At 47.6% G+C, this 20,217-nt stretch overlaps 1 protein-coding gene across 1 annotated transcript; it reads right to left on the reverse strand.

Annotated features, from left to right (window-relative positions):
- Window positions 1–407: 407 nt before the first annotated feature.
- Window positions 408–20,205, reverse strand: shdb (Src homology 2 domain containing transforming protein D, b). The gene is made up of 7 exons (XM_048976853.1): window positions 15,182–20,205; window positions 13,613–14,389; window positions 11,201–11,351; window positions 9,067–9,264; window positions 3,380–3,533; window positions 2,418–2,537; window positions 408–1,311 (listed from the first exon to the last, which is right to left on the reverse strand). The coding sequence occupies exons 2-7, from the start codon at window positions 13,949–13,951 to the stop codon at window positions 1,125–1,127; spliced, it is 1,149 nt and encodes a 382-aa protein (XP_048832810.1). The 5' UTR covers window positions 13,952–14,389; window positions 15,182–20,205; the 3' UTR covers window positions 408–1,124.
- Between the last annotated feature and the right edge of the window lie 12 nt (window positions 20,206–20,217).

Genomic DNA, 20,217 nt, shown 5'->3' on the forward strand with positions numbered 1-20,217 from the left:
TACCCTTCTCCACCGGCACAGTGAATCAGACAGCTGTGCCCCAGACACTGATATTCACTGGACTGCCCCCCCCCCCTTTTTTATATCAGTCTCTCTAATGAAAGCACTGGTCCTTTTCATTCTGGCTGAGGCCAGATAATGAATACTCTGAACCCCCCCATTCCATTACAGGCCTGCTGGGTGCTCGAGGAGGACGAGTCGCCGTCGGGTTCGATATCAAAAGGCTCGGCTGCTACGGGTCAAGGCCTCACCTCCACGCTCGTCTCGCCTCCCCACCGTTGCGGCCAGACAGGACCACCGCTGCTCTCGAACCATGAAGGGCAGCCAAGAGCAATGGGCAACAGCGCCCCCCTCTGGCTCGCCAGCGATCAACCGAGACAAAGCAAGGCTCCAGTCAGACAAGAGGGTCTTCTTTAGAGTTTATTTCCTCAGCACAGTTGAGACACCCCAAATACAGCTCAGTTAAGCTTATTGGTGACCATCAGCAGTAACAAGGACGACCGTCGTAACAATACTACTAAAATAAGTTGGTTCAGTTTTTCTTTTGCAGTTTTTACTAAAACACTCAACATTACGATCAACTTGTCAGAGACTAAAACGTTTTGCCAAGTTAAAATTCCGAACACTGCAAACCAGGCAGTGATCTTAAAATGGACCAGTGAGGGGGGCAGGGTGTGGGGGGCAGATAAGGGTCACAATACAACATAATGAAACTCTTCTCCTGCCGTACATGACGACTACGCAAAGTCATCCAGCAGGTCAGCGCAGGCTGAACCGCAAACCCAGGAATAACAGGGTTAATTAGTGAGCGGGAATTTAACGAGCTTGATGATATTGGCAGACATGAAAATCCGCTTGGCTCCAGGCCAGTCTCGCCGTTTGCGTGAGTCACATGAGGTCTCCAGAGACCGTTTATCGGAAAAGAGGACGTCCAATCGGAATAAGGAATATTATACACTTGATTAAAAACTCTTCATTTGACAGAAAATCAGAAACATTGTCTAAGCAACAAGTGAAAAACCTTAAACAGCCACTGGATCCTACGTAGTGAGGACAACACTGGAAATGAAGAAAATCATTGGCTAAGGTGTGCAAACAGGAGCGTCCAATCAGGAGGCTGCAGCTCAGAGAGTCTGGACCAGCACGGGGAAGAGCAGGGATAAGTGTTCTGCGCCCTTGATGGGCAGCTTGTGAGTGGTGTAATAGTTGACCACCTCTGGGATGGTGTTAAAGGGTGGGCTGTTCTGGCCAAGGATGTACTTCCCGTCTTTGGACATGGTGAACTTCATGTGCATGAAGCCTTGGCAGCTTCTGCAGGAAAAAAGAGGAGGGGGGGGAGAGATTACACACATCACGCATGTGGGACCGGTGACTCACATGTCACAAGCGCTGAAGGAAATGGAGCGACTGCAGTGACAGGGACAGCGCCGCCCCTTTAAGAAGACAAGCTCCGCCCTGGGGTATTTCTAATTATAGTAACAGAGGGAGACGGATGGCTCTAATTGGCTGACTGCTGTGACTTATTACGTGGAGCAGGGCCAACGTGGAATAAAAATTAATTCAGCACCTAATTTCAGGTTTCATTTCCAAACTGAACGATCCGACTTAGCAGACTCCGAGGGAACCTCGTGTATTTATAATGAAATAGTAACTGCACGTATCGCCCCCTGCCGGCAATCTCGTTTGATTCAGTCATTTTTTTCCCTCCCAAGATTTAGTTCAGCAGTACAAGGTAATCTTGCGAGCATCTGGTTTGTGTATGAATGTGCAGCAGTGTTGCGCCAAAAGCCAGACACAAAGGCATCGCATTAACTGCGCTTCCCGCCTCCACACCCCGCCCCCTCCGGCCTCGCTCACGTCTTTTCACCGCTGCTCGAGAGCACTTTAGCCATCCTGCTAACGTTAAAATGTCACATAGGGGAGCCCTGGAATTAAATTAGTTCCAAATCCATTAGCGCTGATTGGAGCAGCGGGGATACGGCGGCAGAACCGCCACCGAGGGTGATTAATATTCATGGAAGGCCGGGCAGCAGCTCGCACACTCGAGTGCACGTTACCTGGCAGAGCGGGGGGGGGGGGGGGCGGGGGTGCCAGCTCTCCGCTCTAATTAGGAGGATGGAATAGGTGCTGCGGTGGTGAAGAAAGGGGACAGCTGTTCCACTGAGGGGACGGGGGGGGCTTTTAGGCAGGATCAGATGATGCCGAATCACGTATTTAGCACAAGCCTACCGGCTTTACGCCGCGCACAAAATCGGCGGCTCCACAAGGGCGCAGCGCTCTGAAATGCAATTTGACGCAATTTAAACTTCAGTTATGGACAGCGCGCTCCGTCTGATTTCCGATTCGACGTGGTGCTGGGAGGAACGGGAGTGGATGTGAAGAGGCAGGACTGGGGGGGGGAGGTAGGGGTTAGGTACCTGAGAGAGAGGGAGTAGTCAGAATGGGCCGCGTGGCTGGTCCTCACCAAGTAGCTGCACTCCTTACACAGGGTGAGCAGAGACTCTGCTTCTGAGCGGGACAGGCTGCCGTGGTACCACCTGACACACACACACACACACACACACACACACGTTTGTATTCATATCTTTGTGGGGACCATCCGTTCATTTATATGGGGAAAAACCCCTAATCCCTTAACTCCTACCCAGCCATAACCTTATTTATCCATAAGTAACCAAAAGAAATACAAGATTTCTGGAATTTTTTAGATTTTTAATAGTCACAGGTCTTTATAAAATTGAGTTTCCTCTTGTGGGGACCGGAAAAATGGTCTGCACATCAAAACAACACATCATTATCATAGAAATATATATAAACCACCTCACACACACACACAGACACCCATACACACACACAGACACCCATACACACACACAGACACCCATACACACACACAGACACCCATACACACACACACACAGACACACAGACACACACACACGGAGAGGGAGAGCGCCTCTGTGGATGACAGCTGACAGTTGCCTCTGACACACAGACATACAGCAAGACTCACAATTTGGTATCTATATTCTAATAATATACTGCACAGTCAACTGCCTTGGGACAACTAAGCAGTGAAAGGCGCCATATAAAACTGAACAAAAGCAGCCAGCGCAGCTGAAGCCAGCTCAGGACGGTGTGGGACAATCCTACAGTGCTGCATTTGCACAAAGACTTTTCTTGTATATCAGAATAACACATTTGAAAAGGCTAGACAATGACTGTGATAATTCACTTGAGTTCGGGGCGACAGATTACCCCGTTGCTGCGACATCCATCAGACGCTTTCGGTGTGACACACGTGCATCGTGAACCGGAGGCCCTGCAGGATTAATAAAAGGTGCCCCCACACGCATGGCGGCAGGCGGAGAATACCTACACCTGCTTCTCCAAGGGTAGGGTGGGGTCCACTCTCTCCCCCAGCATGGCGTGGACGTCGGCGGGCTTCCGGTGCCTGGCGGCGCCCAGTCTGGCCTGCTGGAGGCGCTCCGAGGGGAACGAGGAGCGTTCCCAGTCCGCAGCTTCGAACTGCACTGTAGGCGGAGAAGGGGGAGGGACTTAAAGGCTGGAAAATGGAATGTCTATTATTCTATCCCAATCTAGCTATTTATGTGGACGGCACTGGGGAGGGAACTGCTGTCAGACCCGGCAGTCCGTGTTAGAACGCTGAGGATCCGGCAGAGGAAGAGCGAGTGGCCGCTGCGCTAAGGATTCTGGGAGGTCAGGTGGGTCAAAGCCTGGAGTTGGACCCTGCTGGGCCCCATGACTCATGGCAACGCTTCGCTTTTGAAGCACGCAGGGAGACAAGTGGTGTCACGGGTGGGGGGGGGTGGGGGCGCCTGGCTCTCCGTGGGAAGGGGAGGTCACAGAAGGTCAGCAAATCTCTTTAATCACTAGTGAGGGGAACGGTCTCAATATCGGGGTAAGGGGTGGGGGCTTAGAAAGGACTAATAAAAAGGGATGTATAGAGAAGGACCAGCATTATAAAAAAGATGATGGGAAGTAGAAGGTGAGATGAAAAAAGCAGCAAGCGGACAAGAGGAGAGGGGCTGCAGTGTTAGGGTTAGGGGGCCGTCTTTGGGGTTTAAATGGCCCCAATCATGCAGTGAAGTCTCTGCTGAACACACACCCTGCCCCCCACAGTCACTCGCCGAGCCCGGGGGGGACAACAGACGAGGCACAGAAGAAAACCACCCCATTAAGGGAACAACTGACGTCTTTATGAACTGACATATCCGCCTCGCCCCCAGCCCGGGAGATGAAAGGGAGCAGTGTGGCTGCTTTAAAAAGGAAACAGCATCTACATGCCCCCCCCCCCACTTAATTATTGAACAAGCCGGGCTGCCGCTCATTCTCTGTGAATTATTGATGCGCGCCGCCTCACAATGGCCCCATCTGGAGTCCGCCGGACAGACAGAACCTGCGATTAAACAGCGAGGCATCCCCACTCGACCCCTCACCCACGGGACCGGGACGGGCCGCTGGGGGGGCTGGGACCTAGAGCAGCCCCCAGAAAAGAAGGTGTGAGGCGTGTGGGGCCGGGGGGGCGAGCGGAGGGGCCTCCAGGCCAGGCGGAGAGCAGACACTCAGTGGGGGGTGCTGAAGAGCTTTTTAAATCTCACACATCCAGCACTCAACAGGGGCTGTGTCCCCCTCCCACAAACAGGCATGAGGGGCCACTGCTTCTCTGAGGGTGGGGCAGCTCATGGCAGATTTGTTTCAATGAGTAAAATAAATAAAATAATAATAATAACAATAATAATAACAACAACGGCAACATCTTCCAATCAACGCACAAATTCCCCTGCATTCCTGGTCCAGCAGCAGACCCTAATGCCACAGGCACTCTGGTCGACACCCCCCCCCCACTCCCAGCTGCTCCTTTGTAAGAGACTCTCACCTCTGCCCCCATCCCACGCCCGTCAGCAGTAACAAAAGCGGGATCCCCCCCCCCCCCAATCACAGCCACCTTCTGACCTCGCGGCTCTGTAAACACAGCGCCTGTATACGCCGGGTCACATCTGGCCTCTTGGCAAGTTTGTCCAGGCTCGTTTGTCCACATTTACCCCCTCCTCAGAAATAACCCCCCCCACCACACACACACACACACAGACAGACACACACACATTTTAATTAATGTCCCTGCCACTGATACTCAGGGATGGTGCCTCATAAACACTCATATATAAAATAGATTAAAAAAATAATAATTTTAGGTTTTTAACACTAATGTATCTAAAATATTTAATTCATACTCCAAATAAAGTGAAAATGCCGCGATTTATACGTGACTCACAACAGCAGCAGCACTGGAACAGGCAAACAGAATTAATGACATTATTTACATTTTATAGCATTTTCAGGGACACCATGTTCCGGTCACACTAATTACCGCACCGCTTTCCCCACCGACACACAGGCAAACGATGCTCTCTACCGTGCGCGAGTCGTGCCGTCGTCTGTTAACGAGATGCAATTAACACCTCCGTCCGGCGGCACAGACAGGCCAGCGCCGGCTCGTTAGCGGTGCGGCACGGAGACGCGGGACACGTACGGCCTCCACTCGCCGTCCCGGCCGGTGGTAGCAGCAGAGACTCTCTCCGCTCCCAGCTTCCGGCCTCAACCCTCAGGCCATGAAAATCATAACATCATAAACCCTGATTGTCAGATTCTGCCTTCCTCGCTGCTTTTTCCTCCTCCTCCTCTTAACCTGAGACATGCAACCCCCAACACTTCCCTCTGGTTTGGTTTGACCCCAACACACACACACACACACACACACACAAACTGTGTGAGTGTGAGTGAGTCAGAGCAAGTTTTATTAATGTCTGCGCTTCTGCCACAAAACTAATGAATCCACGCTGGGGGAGGCTCCCCTGGTGGAAAGAGAAATTGAGAGAAAAGCCAGCTGGCCCTGAGGGACCAGCGAGCTGCATGCTGACTGGGGGGGGGGCAGCCTCCCCCACATGTTACTGCGCACACAAACGGCCAGACACATCGGCAGCTGGGCAGTCCGCAAACAAGCGACTAGGAGATGCTGGTTACTATTTCACGGCTACTTAAGATGGGAGGTTTTCCAAGCAGCCAACACTGCAGCCTTTCCATTTGCGTCCAAGTTGCGATAATCTCAGCAGTTTCAGCAGGTCCTGCTCACCGGGGCCCAGTGCGAGAATGCTGAGCATTCCGAGGGTGCCTTCCCAGCATTTCCCTGACATGCGGCAGACGAAACAAACGGCGCAAACCATGTGATCACTTCCTACCAGACAGAGCCCTATGATATCGGTACGTGAACCAGCAGTAACCAAAATCGGCACACAGACACACATACACAACACTTCAATTTTTTTTTCCCAATATTAATTCAAACAGGAAACTTGTGGCCATAGGTGGAAATTAGCGGGAGAACACTTTAAATTGGATTTGAGAAAGCACTTCTTTACACAGCGTGTGGTTAGAGTATGGAATAGTCTTCCTGCTAGTGTAGCGCAAGCTAAAACCCTAGGTTCCTTTAAATCAGAGCTAGATAAGATTTTAACAGCTCTGAGCCAAGTTCTCCCCAAACGAGCTTGATGGGTGGAATGGCCTCCCCCCCTTTGTAAATTTCTTATGTTCCGAAGAACATTCCTTGTATCAAAGGTCCGGCTGATAAACGATTCCTCTTCGGGAAAAAAACTTGTTGTTTAAAGATCAGCGTTCAAACCAGCACCACATATCTGACAGAAAGGGTGCTGCCTGTCGATGGATAACGCTGAACAGGGCAGCGGAGAGAATGAGTAAGAAGCAGCCTGTGATAAGAGGGAGGGGCACCCTGTACTCGCCCCGAGGAGGGGGGCTTATCTGCACGTGTGTGTAAAATCAGCGGTGGGGGTCGGGGTGGGTATCTATCACCGCTGGAAAGATGAGGCTGTGAAGATGGAGCCAGCGTTAGCATGAGAGTGATCGCACACTCCCGTCACTGCTGCCGATTTCCCCGCTTGTAGCTCAGAGATAGAAGAGGCAGGGCATACCCACAATCCCCCTGCCGGCTGGTGTCACCTCTGTGGTGACCTGGGCCATCCCGCTGCTGTCCTGTTTACACACACACAGACACACACACCCGTGCTGAAGAGGACATAGCGGAGATCTGTGGACCGTATGCTCCAGGACTAGAGATCTACTCTGAAAAAACTGACACTTATCTTGCTTGGGAGGGGGGGGGGGGACCTCCCCGTCAATTAGTGACGCGTTCCATTTCCGAGAACCTCTCCTAACGACCCTGTAAACGATCCCATCCGGCAGCCTGGATATGTCGGACAGCTCTCTGAATGACTGTCACCATGGAGATGCAGCCTCGGCTACGTATCTGTTACGACACCCCCCTCCCATCTGATCCAGTCGGAGCACATTCCCGCTTCCGTGGGCTTTATTACCTCATCAGTCACGCGCGCGCAAGCATGAAATTAATTAATCCAGGGGTGAAAGGTTGGGAGACAGAGTGGGGGGGGGGGGCATAGAGGACGGCCACGCTGATTTACTGTCACATGGCCCGGCTCAGAGCTCGCTCCAAACAGCTCCATTATGAGTTTATCCAAGCCACGCGACGCGTGACGGCCCCCCAGCACACCAGCCACGTGCGCCTGGCCGCTGACATGCATGTCCACCTGTTACGTGTGTGGAGGCCAAATGGGCACGACTGCCAGCATGCCACCGTCTGCCACGAATCAAAGGGGGCATTCACCCTGGCGGTTTGGGGCGTAACAGCCATGGGAGACACATACACAGGGCTTCTGTGTGACTGGGCAGGCGGGCGGACAGACAGACGGACATAGACTGACAGAGAGAGAGAGAAATGCACAAACACAGACAGAGAGAGAAATGCACAAACACAGACAGAGGCACAGACAGAGAGAGAGAAATGCACAAACACAGACAGAGGCACAGACAGAGAGAGAGAAATGCTCAAACACAGAGACACAGACAGAGAGAGAGAGAAATGCACACAGACAGACACAGACAGACACAGACTGACAGAGAGAGAGAGAGAAATGCACAAACACAGAGACACAGACAGAGACACAGACTGACAGAGAGAGCGAGAAATGCACACAGACAGAGACACAGACAGACACAGACTGACAGAGAGAGAGAGAGAGAAATGCACAAACAGACAGAGACACAGACAGAGACACAGACACAGTTCACGTATTTGGTGCCTACAATGTGGCAAATAAATTACAAAAAAAAAAGACAGACAGACGGGGTTGTGAAGACTACCGACGCTACCTGCAGGAACAAGCAACAGGAGATTCAGCCGCCATCATAATATTCAAAGAGATTGTTGCATAGCAACACAATCAAGCCAGTACACACATCCTAAGAGGCAAGGCGCCTGCTGGAATCCGCACCGCTGTCCGACACTGGCGGCACTTATTCTCGGAAACGCCGGCCCGTAACGGGAGGAGGCAGAGATCACTGTGCTTTCGCTGCTGGAAACACACCTTGTTTACATGCAGCAGACATGTCACAGAGTATTTTTGCACACCTCTTGTTTTGTTGGCTCTATACTCCTTTGCACCAATCATCCTTCACGATTTCCTTATCGCATTTCCAGCATAAAAGCTACCACCGGCAATCACCGGTACCGATCACACACCCGGGGCCCATCTATCCATCATTCGTCCATTAATCAATCAACCCACGGGGTGACTGTGAGACTGGAGCTTATCCCAGAAAGCACTGGGGCCACATTCATTTACATGTTAGCCAAGGGGCTTTCATTAGCCGCTTCTAGCAGGACTCAGTGCCGTCATTGTTGTTCCTTTCCTGAAGGACATTACCGAAAAAAAGAAGATACGGGGAGCACAGGGTCAGTGGAGGTCAATGGATGGATCTTATGATCAGTGGAGCAGGACGATGCTCTAAAAAAACAGTGTGACTGGAAGTCGTTAGTTGGTAAATGGCGGATTCAGGACTCCATTTAGTCTTGGCGTGAACATGGCCTAATGGAAGAGGAAAGGGGTGAGCCATCAGAGGGGCTGGGGTCAGACAGGTGGGAGGGGTTAAGCAGGAAGGTGGGCGGGCGTGTACCTGCTAAGGCCTTAGAGATGTGGTCCTTCTTCCACTCCCACGGCTGGTCGTACTCGTCAGCCGGCCGCTCGTCGTCCCGGGGCAGACGGCTCTCCCGGCCCTCCTCGGGGCCGCTCCCCAGGGCCCGCTCCTCGTACGGGGTGTCGTACAACTGGAATCCGCATCTTGGATGGCCTCCCCCCGGGGCCCACTGCAGCTCTGGGGACATGAGAACGGCGTCATGGTGACGAAGGTGGCAGCCCCCTATCCGTTAGCAGCCCGTTCTTCTCACACCCGCCCCGTGACAACAGAACACTCTGCTTACTGACTGGCACCGGATTCTGAATCTGGACAAGAAACCAATTTGCAGCTCACGTCGAGATACTTTAAGGTGCTCATCTTTCAGGTGGATATGAGCTGAGCTCTTAAGCACAGAGACACTGTAACAATCAAAGCCTCCATCGCCTCTGGTATCACATCACAGCGCGCGATTTTTCGCGTTTTGGTTCCCAGTGTCACAGCACGACAATCTCAGCGGCCTCTTTATTAGGTACGCCGGCTTTCTAATGCAAACAGCCTGCCCTTACAAACAGCGGACCCTCTGGCTGAGTACACACAGCACACAACCAGAGCCTAGAGGATCAGTTATTTTTTTGGCTAAGTACCAGAATGGCTAAGCTGCTTGATCTATTTTTCAATGTGTTGTGATTGCTGGTGTGAGACGTGGCGGTTGCAGCATCTGAAAACCAGCAACCCTACAGGGATTTTCACGCACAATGTCATTTCTGTAAATTCTACACACTGAAATCTACAAAAACATTCAAGAAGTGGCATTTCGATGGTCAAAAACGTTGACTTGTTAAAGTTAACAGGAAAGCCACAAGTGCAAAAAATTACAGCTCACCACAGCGCTGTACAGAAAGGCTTCTCTGAACAGCTAGTCTACCCTTGAAATGGATTTGGAGAGAAAAAGTAGGTCGTAACCAGTTATGTACCCAATGAAGGGTATGCATGGCAGGGATTTACATTTTTTTATTAAAACTTCAGAATGTAAATCAAGTACTTTTCTTCCCGGTAAATCTCCAATGTTTAATAAATGTTATGTTTCTTATAACATTAGCTGCTATCAGAGAACAACACAGGAGGTAAGTTCAGAGAGAATGAACAAGGGGTAGACAAAGAGAGATAAACTTTAACCTTTAGAGGAATCTCTGCTATTGGGTAGCCCTGCCGTAACTATGGCAACAGAGGATGCCCTGGGGATAGACCCAGAGGTGGAAAGATGAGGAGAGGGGAGCAGGGGGCTCGTTTTGATGTTAAGCTGTTCAGACAGAGACATGGACCCACTGCATTCCACTGCTCGGGCCCACACTGGACATTCCAGAGATACGAGGACATCAAGCTGGAGAAGCCAGTAATCAAGAGAAAAGCGTTATCATTTTAGAGGGAGAACTGGTGAGGTCTGGTAGGATTTTCTCCCCTGAAGGCAATATCTATGTGTATAGGAAAAAACACTCTAATACCAAAAGGAAAATGGCTACCAACAGCGTGGATTAGACTCTTATCCACAGCTAACTACTGCCGCAAACATCAAAAAGGCAGCAAAGTAATGAGAGATGGTAGCCTTCAGCAAATATATTCAGCACCACCGAATTTAATTAGGGGAACAAATCCTGTTTATATCTGCACACATAGCCGGAGTAGCAGGCAAAGCGTGGAACAGCCTCTGCTGGCAGCCAGGAGCAAACTGGAGGTCTGGGGCGTTTCAGGGCTGCTTCCATTAACAGCCACATGATGCATCAAAGCTAGCTGGTTTGGATGTTTGCAGAACCTGAAGAACTTACTGTGATTAGCGATACTGAGTTTGCCATCTAAAAGACTGCGGGCTTTGTATCATTCTGAGAAAAAGCGACCATGGACAGTCCTGACCGGGAAAACAACCAAGATGGATGACTGGCTAAACGTGACACTGCAAACTGATTAACGGACCAAAAACTCGCATGTGGAAAAATCTGAATTACGACCATTTCAACAGGCAGACGTGGCTGGGCCAGAGCAAAACAGGAAAGGCATTATAACCACAAACAAGGGGCTGTGCAAAGTAATCAGTGTCAAGATAAGGAAGATTCCAGAAATCAGAAGGGCCCGTATGCACCTGTAATGACCCTCTGGGCCTCGAACGGCTCCATGTAGCCATTATTCTCCGGGGGAAGCTGCTCCGTATCGGGATCGGACCTGGGGTCCGAACGGGCGTCGAAGGGGTCGGAGTAATCGGTGTCGCCCGCCGTGGGGGCCGACGGAATCACCTGAGAAACAAAAACATGTCGTTAGACCACGTTCTTTGTCGCCGGGACGTGACTGTGGCAACACATCAAGAGCAGAATGCGGCAGGTGTAAACGGAGAATGTAATTAGAACACACAGCCTGTATAATCTGTGGAAGGCAATGTACAGTATTTTGACAGAGGGCATTCATGTAATATTCTATGCAATGTTCTTAGTGCAGGTGACATGTGTGAGACTGGGATGCATGTGTTCACTGGAATGTCCAAGACAAATTTTTTCCTAAGGGAGACAAAGCCAAGCCAAGGCAAATATAACGTAACGTAACCTAACATAACATAGCCTAAAGTAACGTAACCTAACGTAACATAGCCTAAAGTAACGTAACCTAACGTAACATAGCCTAAAGTAACGTAACCTAACGTAACGTACATTTTTACGATGACCGGCCAGGTCTCATTACAAAAGCATCTCTCCCTATGACAAGAATTTACTTTTCTGTAGCCCTGAGCGACATCTCTGGAGCTAATGTGTGAATGAATCAGTCAATATATGTGCTTTTCAATCCCTCAAAGTGAGAGAAACCATCTCACTGACACTTACGGTTATATTCGGAAAGCACGTGGGAAACGGCCGTGGTGATTAAACCGATCGCTGCAAGAAACCTCTAGCAATAAACGCCTGTGCTTGGGCGCCCGATGCTTTCCCCCGCGGTTTCCAGAGTGTCATTGATAGCAGAAAGCTGCAATTAATTAATAACCATTCCCAGAGTGGAGAGAACAGAGACAAATTACTGGGCAGCCAGCTGCACAGATCGCTAATGGGTACAAGGCTCTCAAAGATCCCAAATTCATATTTGAAGATTTGAAGCAGAGCATATTGTTAGCTGTATCAGGCACAGAAGCAATGGATTCAGCACTTTTCACGGATCCTGCCTTATCAGCTAGCTGATCTGTCAAGGAACACAGGCATTCAAATGCAGCCTGGGCTCACGTCAGCGGCTTGAGAATGTGAGATTTGCTTTGCTGCTGCAGAGTTTGTCGAGCAGGAAGTAATGCAAACCTCGCTCAAGTCGTCTCACCCGTAGGGAGAGTAGCCCTGCCGCAGCATTAGGGTGAGAAACCCTGTCTTACGAGGGCCAATGGTGTAAGTGCGTGGGGTGGGGTGGAGGGGGGGCTGATATGTATATACTACATTTTGGGGACCAAAAATGTGTTTTGATATTGTGAGGACCATTATGGGGAAGCTCAACTTTATAAAAATCCGTGACTGCAATCTAAAAACTAAATGCCAAAAGTCTCGTATTTTGTTTGGTTACTTATGGTTAAGGTTAGGACTGGGTGGGGGTTAAGGTTGTCATGTTGGGATTAGGGTTTTCCCCAGAGAAATCAATGGAGAGTCCCCACATAGATGTGTCAGCACGTGCATGCGTCTGTGTGTGTGTGATACAGAATGGTAAGTAATGCATACATTTTTTTATAACTGACAAAACCATTAGCTCTATTCTTGACTTTGTATTAGGAGAACATGCAACATTTTAAAAATCAATATCACAAATAACTGAAGTGATTATACAATACACCAGTATCATGAATACTTCGCAGTTGACAAGGTAAAGCGTTTGTTTACCTCGTGGGAGCGGGCAGTAATACCCATGTTAGCAGCAGTTATCAGAGAGAGCCCTAAATCCAAACTTCATTCATTATTTATCAGAACACGAAGCACCAACCGAAGATGAGAGAGAGCCGTCTCATCTCTAATTAAAAACCATTTGCGTTCACAACCTTCCCATATTATAAATCAGTTATGCTGGGCATAAATTAAGCGCCAGTTAGATACCCAGAGAATAAGCCGCTGATTAATGGTTTCCGCGTAGATTTTTAACTCTAGTCTTTTTTTTTTTTTTTTAATCAATTTATAGGTGATAAAAACTACATGCAGAGCTCCATTTTATGTCTCAGTAAGCAACAACCGACTAGGAAGGTATTTTGAATTGTTTAATGACCTGCTGAATGTTTATATATTGGATTTCAAGCCAGAATGTCTTAAAATCGAAATTTCTGCCGTGCAGATATTACCCAGTTAAAGCGCATCTCAGCATGAATAAGATGACCAAGGACTTCAATTTCAAGGATCATTTCATAAAGTTACATTTGTGCAGGACTCTTTCTATGACAATGAATGCCATTTACAACATGCACCCGTATAATTTCTCTCTAAATTGCTTTGCAAATGCACTATGCATAATTGCATACGTGTGTAATTGAGATTCCGTAATTACTCACCGGCACGGGTGGCTCCTCAATAGATACAGCGCTCAGCAATATTTTGCTTCTGCCCAGGTCCTGCGATTCCACTTTGATGAGTCGATGTTTGGGAGACAAGATCTTCATGTCCAGAGTGCCAGACTTCAGCGGGGATCCGAAGCCAGGCTGCGCCGCATCAGCCGCTCCGGATTCACTCCGAGCTCGTTTCTCCGACTCTTCGTACGGATCTTCAAAGTCCAGGCTCTTCTGGATACGATACGCTTTGAGTATCTCGCTCTCGGTGTAATCCGGTTTAGGTGGCTGCGGCGGCACACGCCTGCTCCCGAAACTCAGGTAATCTTTCAGCCACTTCGCCATCAGTCCGGCGAGAAGCGCACAGCAGCCCCCGAAACGTGCGCACCTGCCTTTGCTGCCGCTCAATAAATGCAACTTGATCGGAATAAGTGTGCACCTTATTTTAGCAACCCAGCATCAAAGAATTTGGATTTCCTTGAGGGAAACACGTGGTCTGTATTTTAAATCAGGATAAAGCGCACAGGAGCTTAAGCATGAACTGGCTACATCCGTGGGATTTCTGAAGTGGTCGGCGACCGCCTGTAAATCCGGCTGAATGTCCCTCCCATGCAGTCAGGATCCCATGTGTTCAGAGATACGCACCTCGCACACTTTCATACAGTCCCGACAGCTGGCACCGATCTGCGGATCCAGTAAATGGTAAATGTCTAGACTGACGGCTTGGGAATGACTTCGGACCGCACCTCCATATACTTATTAATAACAGCTGTTTAAACGTGCCTGCCAAGAAAATATAAAAAATGTTTCTTAAATGTAAACCGTGCCACAGCGCTCCATTGTCCCCATCTCCTGTTATCAGTAAGCCTGTCACAACATTTGCCTGTAGCCTTTTCGTTTATAAAAGGTCCCCTTCTTTCCAAGCCGATAACGGTTTTCAAAGAAAGAATGTAGTCCTGACGTTTCAGACAACTAATTGTCATTCATTTCCCCCCCGTAATTAAAACCATTATTTCGGTTATCATTAAATGTTGTTAATATGGTAATGTGAGCTATTACCTGACATCCTTAAAAATCACAGCGCTCATTCCACAGTTAGAAACCATACAAATGCCAGACTGTAAAAAAGAGACGTAAAAAGTACAAAAATGCTCGTTAAACGGAGTTTAACTAACAAACTGTTTGAAGTTCAGACTTTACGTATCCCACATAACACAGTTTTCTATAATGGGTTTACAATAAATGTCTCGATTTAATGCTTTTACCAACCTTTTACAACCATGTCCGATTTGCTAAACTTTGCTACCGCGCTCTTCCGTACGAACTACATACCAGCCTCAGCTAAGTGCTGCGTGCAGCTGTGATGCAACGACACGAACATAACTATCAAAAGATCGCAGTTTTAAAAAAGCTTCCCGCAACACTAAAGACACCGGAATAAGGAAAGGGTCCGCTCCTTTCCGGAGACCCCGCTTGCAATCGATCATGACGGCGAAAGACAACGACCAGGCGATTGTATGTTAGTTAAACCACGTTTCAATGGTTGCAAACCCATTCTGAGTTAACCATACCAACCTTCAGGCGTTTAATTGATTGACACTCCGCTCCTCCATTCCAGATGTCCTAATAACAAATTCAAATGATTTAATTTGACTATTAAAAATAGTTTCTGTCCAGAGGGGAGTGTAAAAGTGTGCCGAAGCCTGCAAAGAGACTACTGACGACCTCAGATGCAACACAAGCGGGGGTGAGAACGAGCGAGACCACCCCGTTTAAAGGAGAGTGAAAGCGCCAATAGATATCTCTTATACTTCTTCGCCGACATTTAATTCTTACAGCCGCAGGCCTATCACAAATACAAAAAGAAGAACGGAGGGGCATTTAATTTCCACGCTCGTCAGTACCAGTTGATTCGTTTCAGGGACAAAGGACAACAGCGATGAAAGCCAAAACAGCCTGGCCCGCTCCCATCGGGAACAGCAGCGCGCATCTTGGCGAGCGACTGCCAGGAATAGCTGCTTCGAAAAACCAAACCCCTTGGATAACAGCCACAGGCTCCACGTAGAAATCGCGCACGAATTCTTAATGCAAAAAAAAAAACACTTACAGCTGATTATTTTGTGCCTTTCAGTGTGCCTGTATGACTTACAGGTGAATCATTTGAGTCAATGAAAACCTATGAAAATGTACCGTTTCCTTCCCTGAATTATTTACAAATGTTGTGTTCCCCTATATATGATGTGTGTATGTTTTGTAATTACTGATGTAAATAGGAGAACATTCATATTAAAATAGAGGCCGATTTCATGAAATACGACCGCGAATCCATCCAGGGCCAGAGAAGGTATGACGTATAAAGATGGATGTAAATACGGAGATTCTGTAAGTTACTGACAGCAGACCGGAGATTATTTCGAAGGCTGCTTTAGCAGAGGAGACTTTCGAAAGAGACAAAGACATGAGGTTCTGATAAGTCACCAAAAGACTGTGTGTCTAGGATTTATTTCCACTCTGTTCTGTCAACACAGACGGTCCCGGAGCCAAGGATTGGGGTGAAGTTGTGCTGGTTTGGAAGTCAGTAAACAGAAGATCAAGAGATAAGACAGGAAAATGGTGGTTGTTGAGCAGGACGGTTTTGGTGGAGAGAATGGAGCATGGGGTAGATTATAGCAGAAAGATGGAATGAAAGACAGGTGGATGGCGAGAGGGAGAAAAGCAGGATGTCATGAGAATCGTTAATGAAAAACCAGCCTGAAGCCGTCTGATGTAGTGAGGTTGTGAGACCAGGGGGTATGAATGTTGCAAATTTCTGACACCTGAAAACAATTTTCAAGAGAATTGGAACAGAACTTTAAGCAGAGTTTCTAAATATTAAGATATGCAGTGTTTCTTTTTTGTATTATTTTTAGAAATCAAAAATCTTTTCTGTTCCTTTGTGTAGTAGATACAGGTCTGTATCACCACAGGTGTTATCGATTTACCGTTTTATAAGTAACTGGCAGATAAGAAATGCAAAACCGTTGTGTTACCTAGCGGCAGGACTGGGTCAATGTACAATATAAGGTGCATGTCCTGTTTGCATGTGGTCGGGCAGACGCTGGCTTCTCTCTAGGCTTCGCTGTGGGTGCATCTCCTTTGCTTGACTGCTCACTGTTTTGACATTTGTCGGTTGGTATTAGGCTGCTCTGTGCATTTTGACACTGCTACGGTGTGGATGACTGGGGAATGTAATCCCCAGCCTGGATCAGCGCACGGCTTTATGAGCAATGGGTGTCCTTTTTTGGAATCGAGCCTCTGAACTGTTCCGGGAGGGGGGGCACATTGTTATGTGACTAGATCAACAAAGTAGCTCAGCAAGCCTTTCCCGCACAGGCTGCAAGGAAACCGCTTTATTATGCAGACGATTGCATTCCCTTGGGTATTGCTTAACTAGCAAATAAGATTTAACATATCCAAAAAATAAACAGTCCTGACCTGTCGGTATGATATTAGGATTTAAATAGTTAATGCATTCAAATTTAGTCGGGGGCAATTAAGAATGAAAAGCAGCACACAGCATGTCAGGAGGAAGAGGATGAAATAATAAAGATGCTAAACCAGATGTAGGATAGATGCGTAGCCAGACTTCAAAGGTGAACATGCATGTAGAGCAGTGTCTTCCAACCTGGTCCTCGGAGACCCACGGACAATCCACGTTTTTGCTCCCTCCCAGTGAGCTAGGAGGGAGCAAAAATGCAGACTGTCATTTGAAGTTTTTCTGATAAATTTTATCAGCGCCACCGATTAACAGCAGTGTGATTCATTTAACGATTTAGATGCAGTTACATATGTATGTAGTGGCGTTTAAGCATATACAGGCTGCAGAGAACTAATTCCCACAAAGCTCGACTGGCAAGTAGGGACAGGCATCGTATCCCAGAAGACATTTCAAACTATATGAATGACTGAAAATTACAAGTAATTGTATGTAACCGTACGCCAAAGCTAAAACAATAACAGGAAAATTGAGAAAAACCAGTTGAACATCAGTATGTATTTACTGTCTGAAGCCTGCTTCAGGAAAACACAGATACCCAGGTATGACAGATAACCAATTTTGGCACCTTCTGCACATGGAAATGGGCAGTTTGTCTGGTATGTAGAGAGAACCAGATTATTCATCTGTCCAGATGACAGCGAGGGGCTTTGAAAGGCGTTCAGCAGCTTGGTGGAGAATATCTTTGCTGCCAAGCAAAGCACTAATAAACAAAATGATCTGTTACAAGGCGCAATTTGAGCTGCGAGTCATCCTGAAGGTCGGCGATATCTATTTCCAGATGCATTTATTGCTGCGGCTGTCTCTGCCTGCACTATTGTTTTCTTGCAATTAAAGAGCGATCCTACTGAAATTTGAGAATAGTGTTGTAACTTGTCCTTGTTGAAGTAGGAATCTGTACCAAGAAAATACATAAAAAAAAAAAAAATACTGCGTATTTCCATGTCAGCTCTCGTCCAGCGTGAGTCGCTGGCTGTAGTTTCACTGACATCCATCATACGAGGTGCAGTACATTATCGGTTCATACGCCTAAGGAACGTAGAGAACCAAAATCGCAGAATGTGTCCCACATATTTTCAAAAGTCACACACATCAATTCAATGCTGACACTAATAAGAAAATTAGATGATTTTTTTCTATAGAACCGAGGTTCTCCCCGGTGAGAAGGAAATGTTCCTAGTCGAGGATGCATTTAATACAATTTCCTTTGAACTAGCAGGACGTCATGTTGACTTCCCTATTCTGAGAGCTTGTGTCTGCCAGTAGGTCCACAACATGCAGCAAACACAGTGGGGTCCCCCTCAGTACTTGACTACATCGCTTCTGAATAAGCGTTGAATAACGATTCAGTGCAGGTTGCTATACCATCTGTGCTGGAACAATAAGCATGTAAAACGGAATCACATTTGCGATTGTGCTGCTCAGCTAAAATGGATGGACTTCTGCAATTCTGGTCACCTCTTAATTACACAGCTTAGTATTCCTTTAAATATTAAATATCAATAAAAGACCTTTAAATCAGGACTCCCCAATTCTGGTCCTGGAGGTCAGAATCCAACAGTTTGTAGATTTCCTTACTCAAACGCACCATGCTCAGACATTAAGATGTATTTCAGCAGGGCAATCTGCAAACTGCTGGATTCCGGCCCTCCAGAACCTGAAATTGTAAACCCTGCTTTAAATATTCCCGGTTCTAAGGATATAAATGACATTATCTTTATTCGTAATACCTTTGTCCTGACGAATAGCAGAAAAGGTGTTATTTTTAATTGCAAACTCATTTTGGGTATTTGTAAGAATGCCTGGTTTTTCATGAGCGTTACAGCTCTACAGACACACATAATCGCCAAACACACAAATGATGATTTCACAGAAATGATGGTACCAAGTATTTTTGCTCTCCGCGGCTTGGCTCATTTTTCATCTTGCATTGTACTGTACAGCAATGCTTTCCTTGTGTTCAATCTGGTATGTTTTTATGTTGGATTATCTTTTTAACATCTAACTGCAACTAAATTTCCCTGAGTGGGATAGTAAATTTGACCTCACTTGGAAGACCGTCATTGACTGCGATTATGGCTGCAGGCAGCAACAAAGAGCATGCTATTCAAACTAACATTTAGGTGAATAACATTTAAACTGATGTACTTCATTTATTAGAAATAAACTGATGAAGTGCAATGGGACACAATCCCAAAGGACACCGAAAACCAAGCACACGAAGTTTATAGTACACTAAGTAAAAATGACAGTGTTTGGTAACCGAATATGCCCCAGTTTACCACAAGTATCCTCTAATTTATGGTTATATATTTAGAGCATGTCCCATGATCGCCAGGCCTCTGGATGAATCCATTAGAGAATCCTGAAGACACAGCAAGAGATATTTTATCTGGTTAAAGTAACCAGACAGGAAACCCTCTGCATGTAGCCATCGCTGAGCCAGCAACTGTTCCCCTCAACGAGCCAAATGTTAAACTCAATGAAGCATTGTTTCACAGATTTTTTTTTTTAATATACAAACACACACACACACAGTACTTGAGGGGATGCTTTCATTGCAAGGTTTTACCAAATACCAGCATGCAGCAGCGTTCATATTAATATAAATGGCAAATGTACTGGTTGCCATCTGGTCCTCATGAAGAACCAGTCCAATTCAGACTGGATGAATTTCTGTACAATGTGATTAACCACTTCAGCACGTCATGCATTAACACGGAAACCGTATGGTCACACGCGCTGCAGCGTGAAGCCGCCGCCCCGCTCTCCGCACGCGCGCGCACACACACACACACACACACACACACACACACACACACACACACACACACACACACACACACACACACACACACACACACAATACCCTGATTTGCATGGCTTAATTAGCCGGTCTGTCATTTGTAAAGGCTTGAGGGTGGGGGGCAAATGAGGCGTCTCTCACACATCCATTCACACACTGTCAGGGAGACACACCAACCACACTCCCCATCCCGTTACACATGTGACATGGTGCACAGGCAAAGGACAGAGCACAGCCCCAAACCCCCCCCCCCCCCTGCCAGATGCACTT

The sequence above is a fragment of the Brienomyrus brachyistius genome, chromosome 15 (genome assembly GCF_023856365.1).
Source record: "Brienomyrus brachyistius isolate T26 chromosome 15, BBRACH_0.4, whole genome shotgun sequence".
Lineage (NCBI taxonomy): Eukaryota > Metazoa > Chordata > Actinopteri > Osteoglossiformes > Mormyridae > Brienomyrus > Brienomyrus brachyistius.

Excerpts from the sequence above, each read along its gene's own strand:
- shdb (XM_048976853.1), bottom strand. The coding sequence starts at position 13,951 with ATGGCGAAGTGGCTGAAAGATTACCTGAGTTTCGGGAGCAGGCGTGTG. Across the intron at positions 3,534-9,066 it reads CATCTCTAAGGCCTTAGCAG|TGCAGTTCGAAGCTGCGGAC; the intron begins GTACACGCCCGC and ends CTCCGCCTACAG. Across the intron at positions 1,312-2,417 it reads GACTACTCCCTCTCTCTCAG|AAGCTGCCAAGGCTTCATGC; the intron begins GTACCTAACCCC and ends TTTTTCCTGCAG.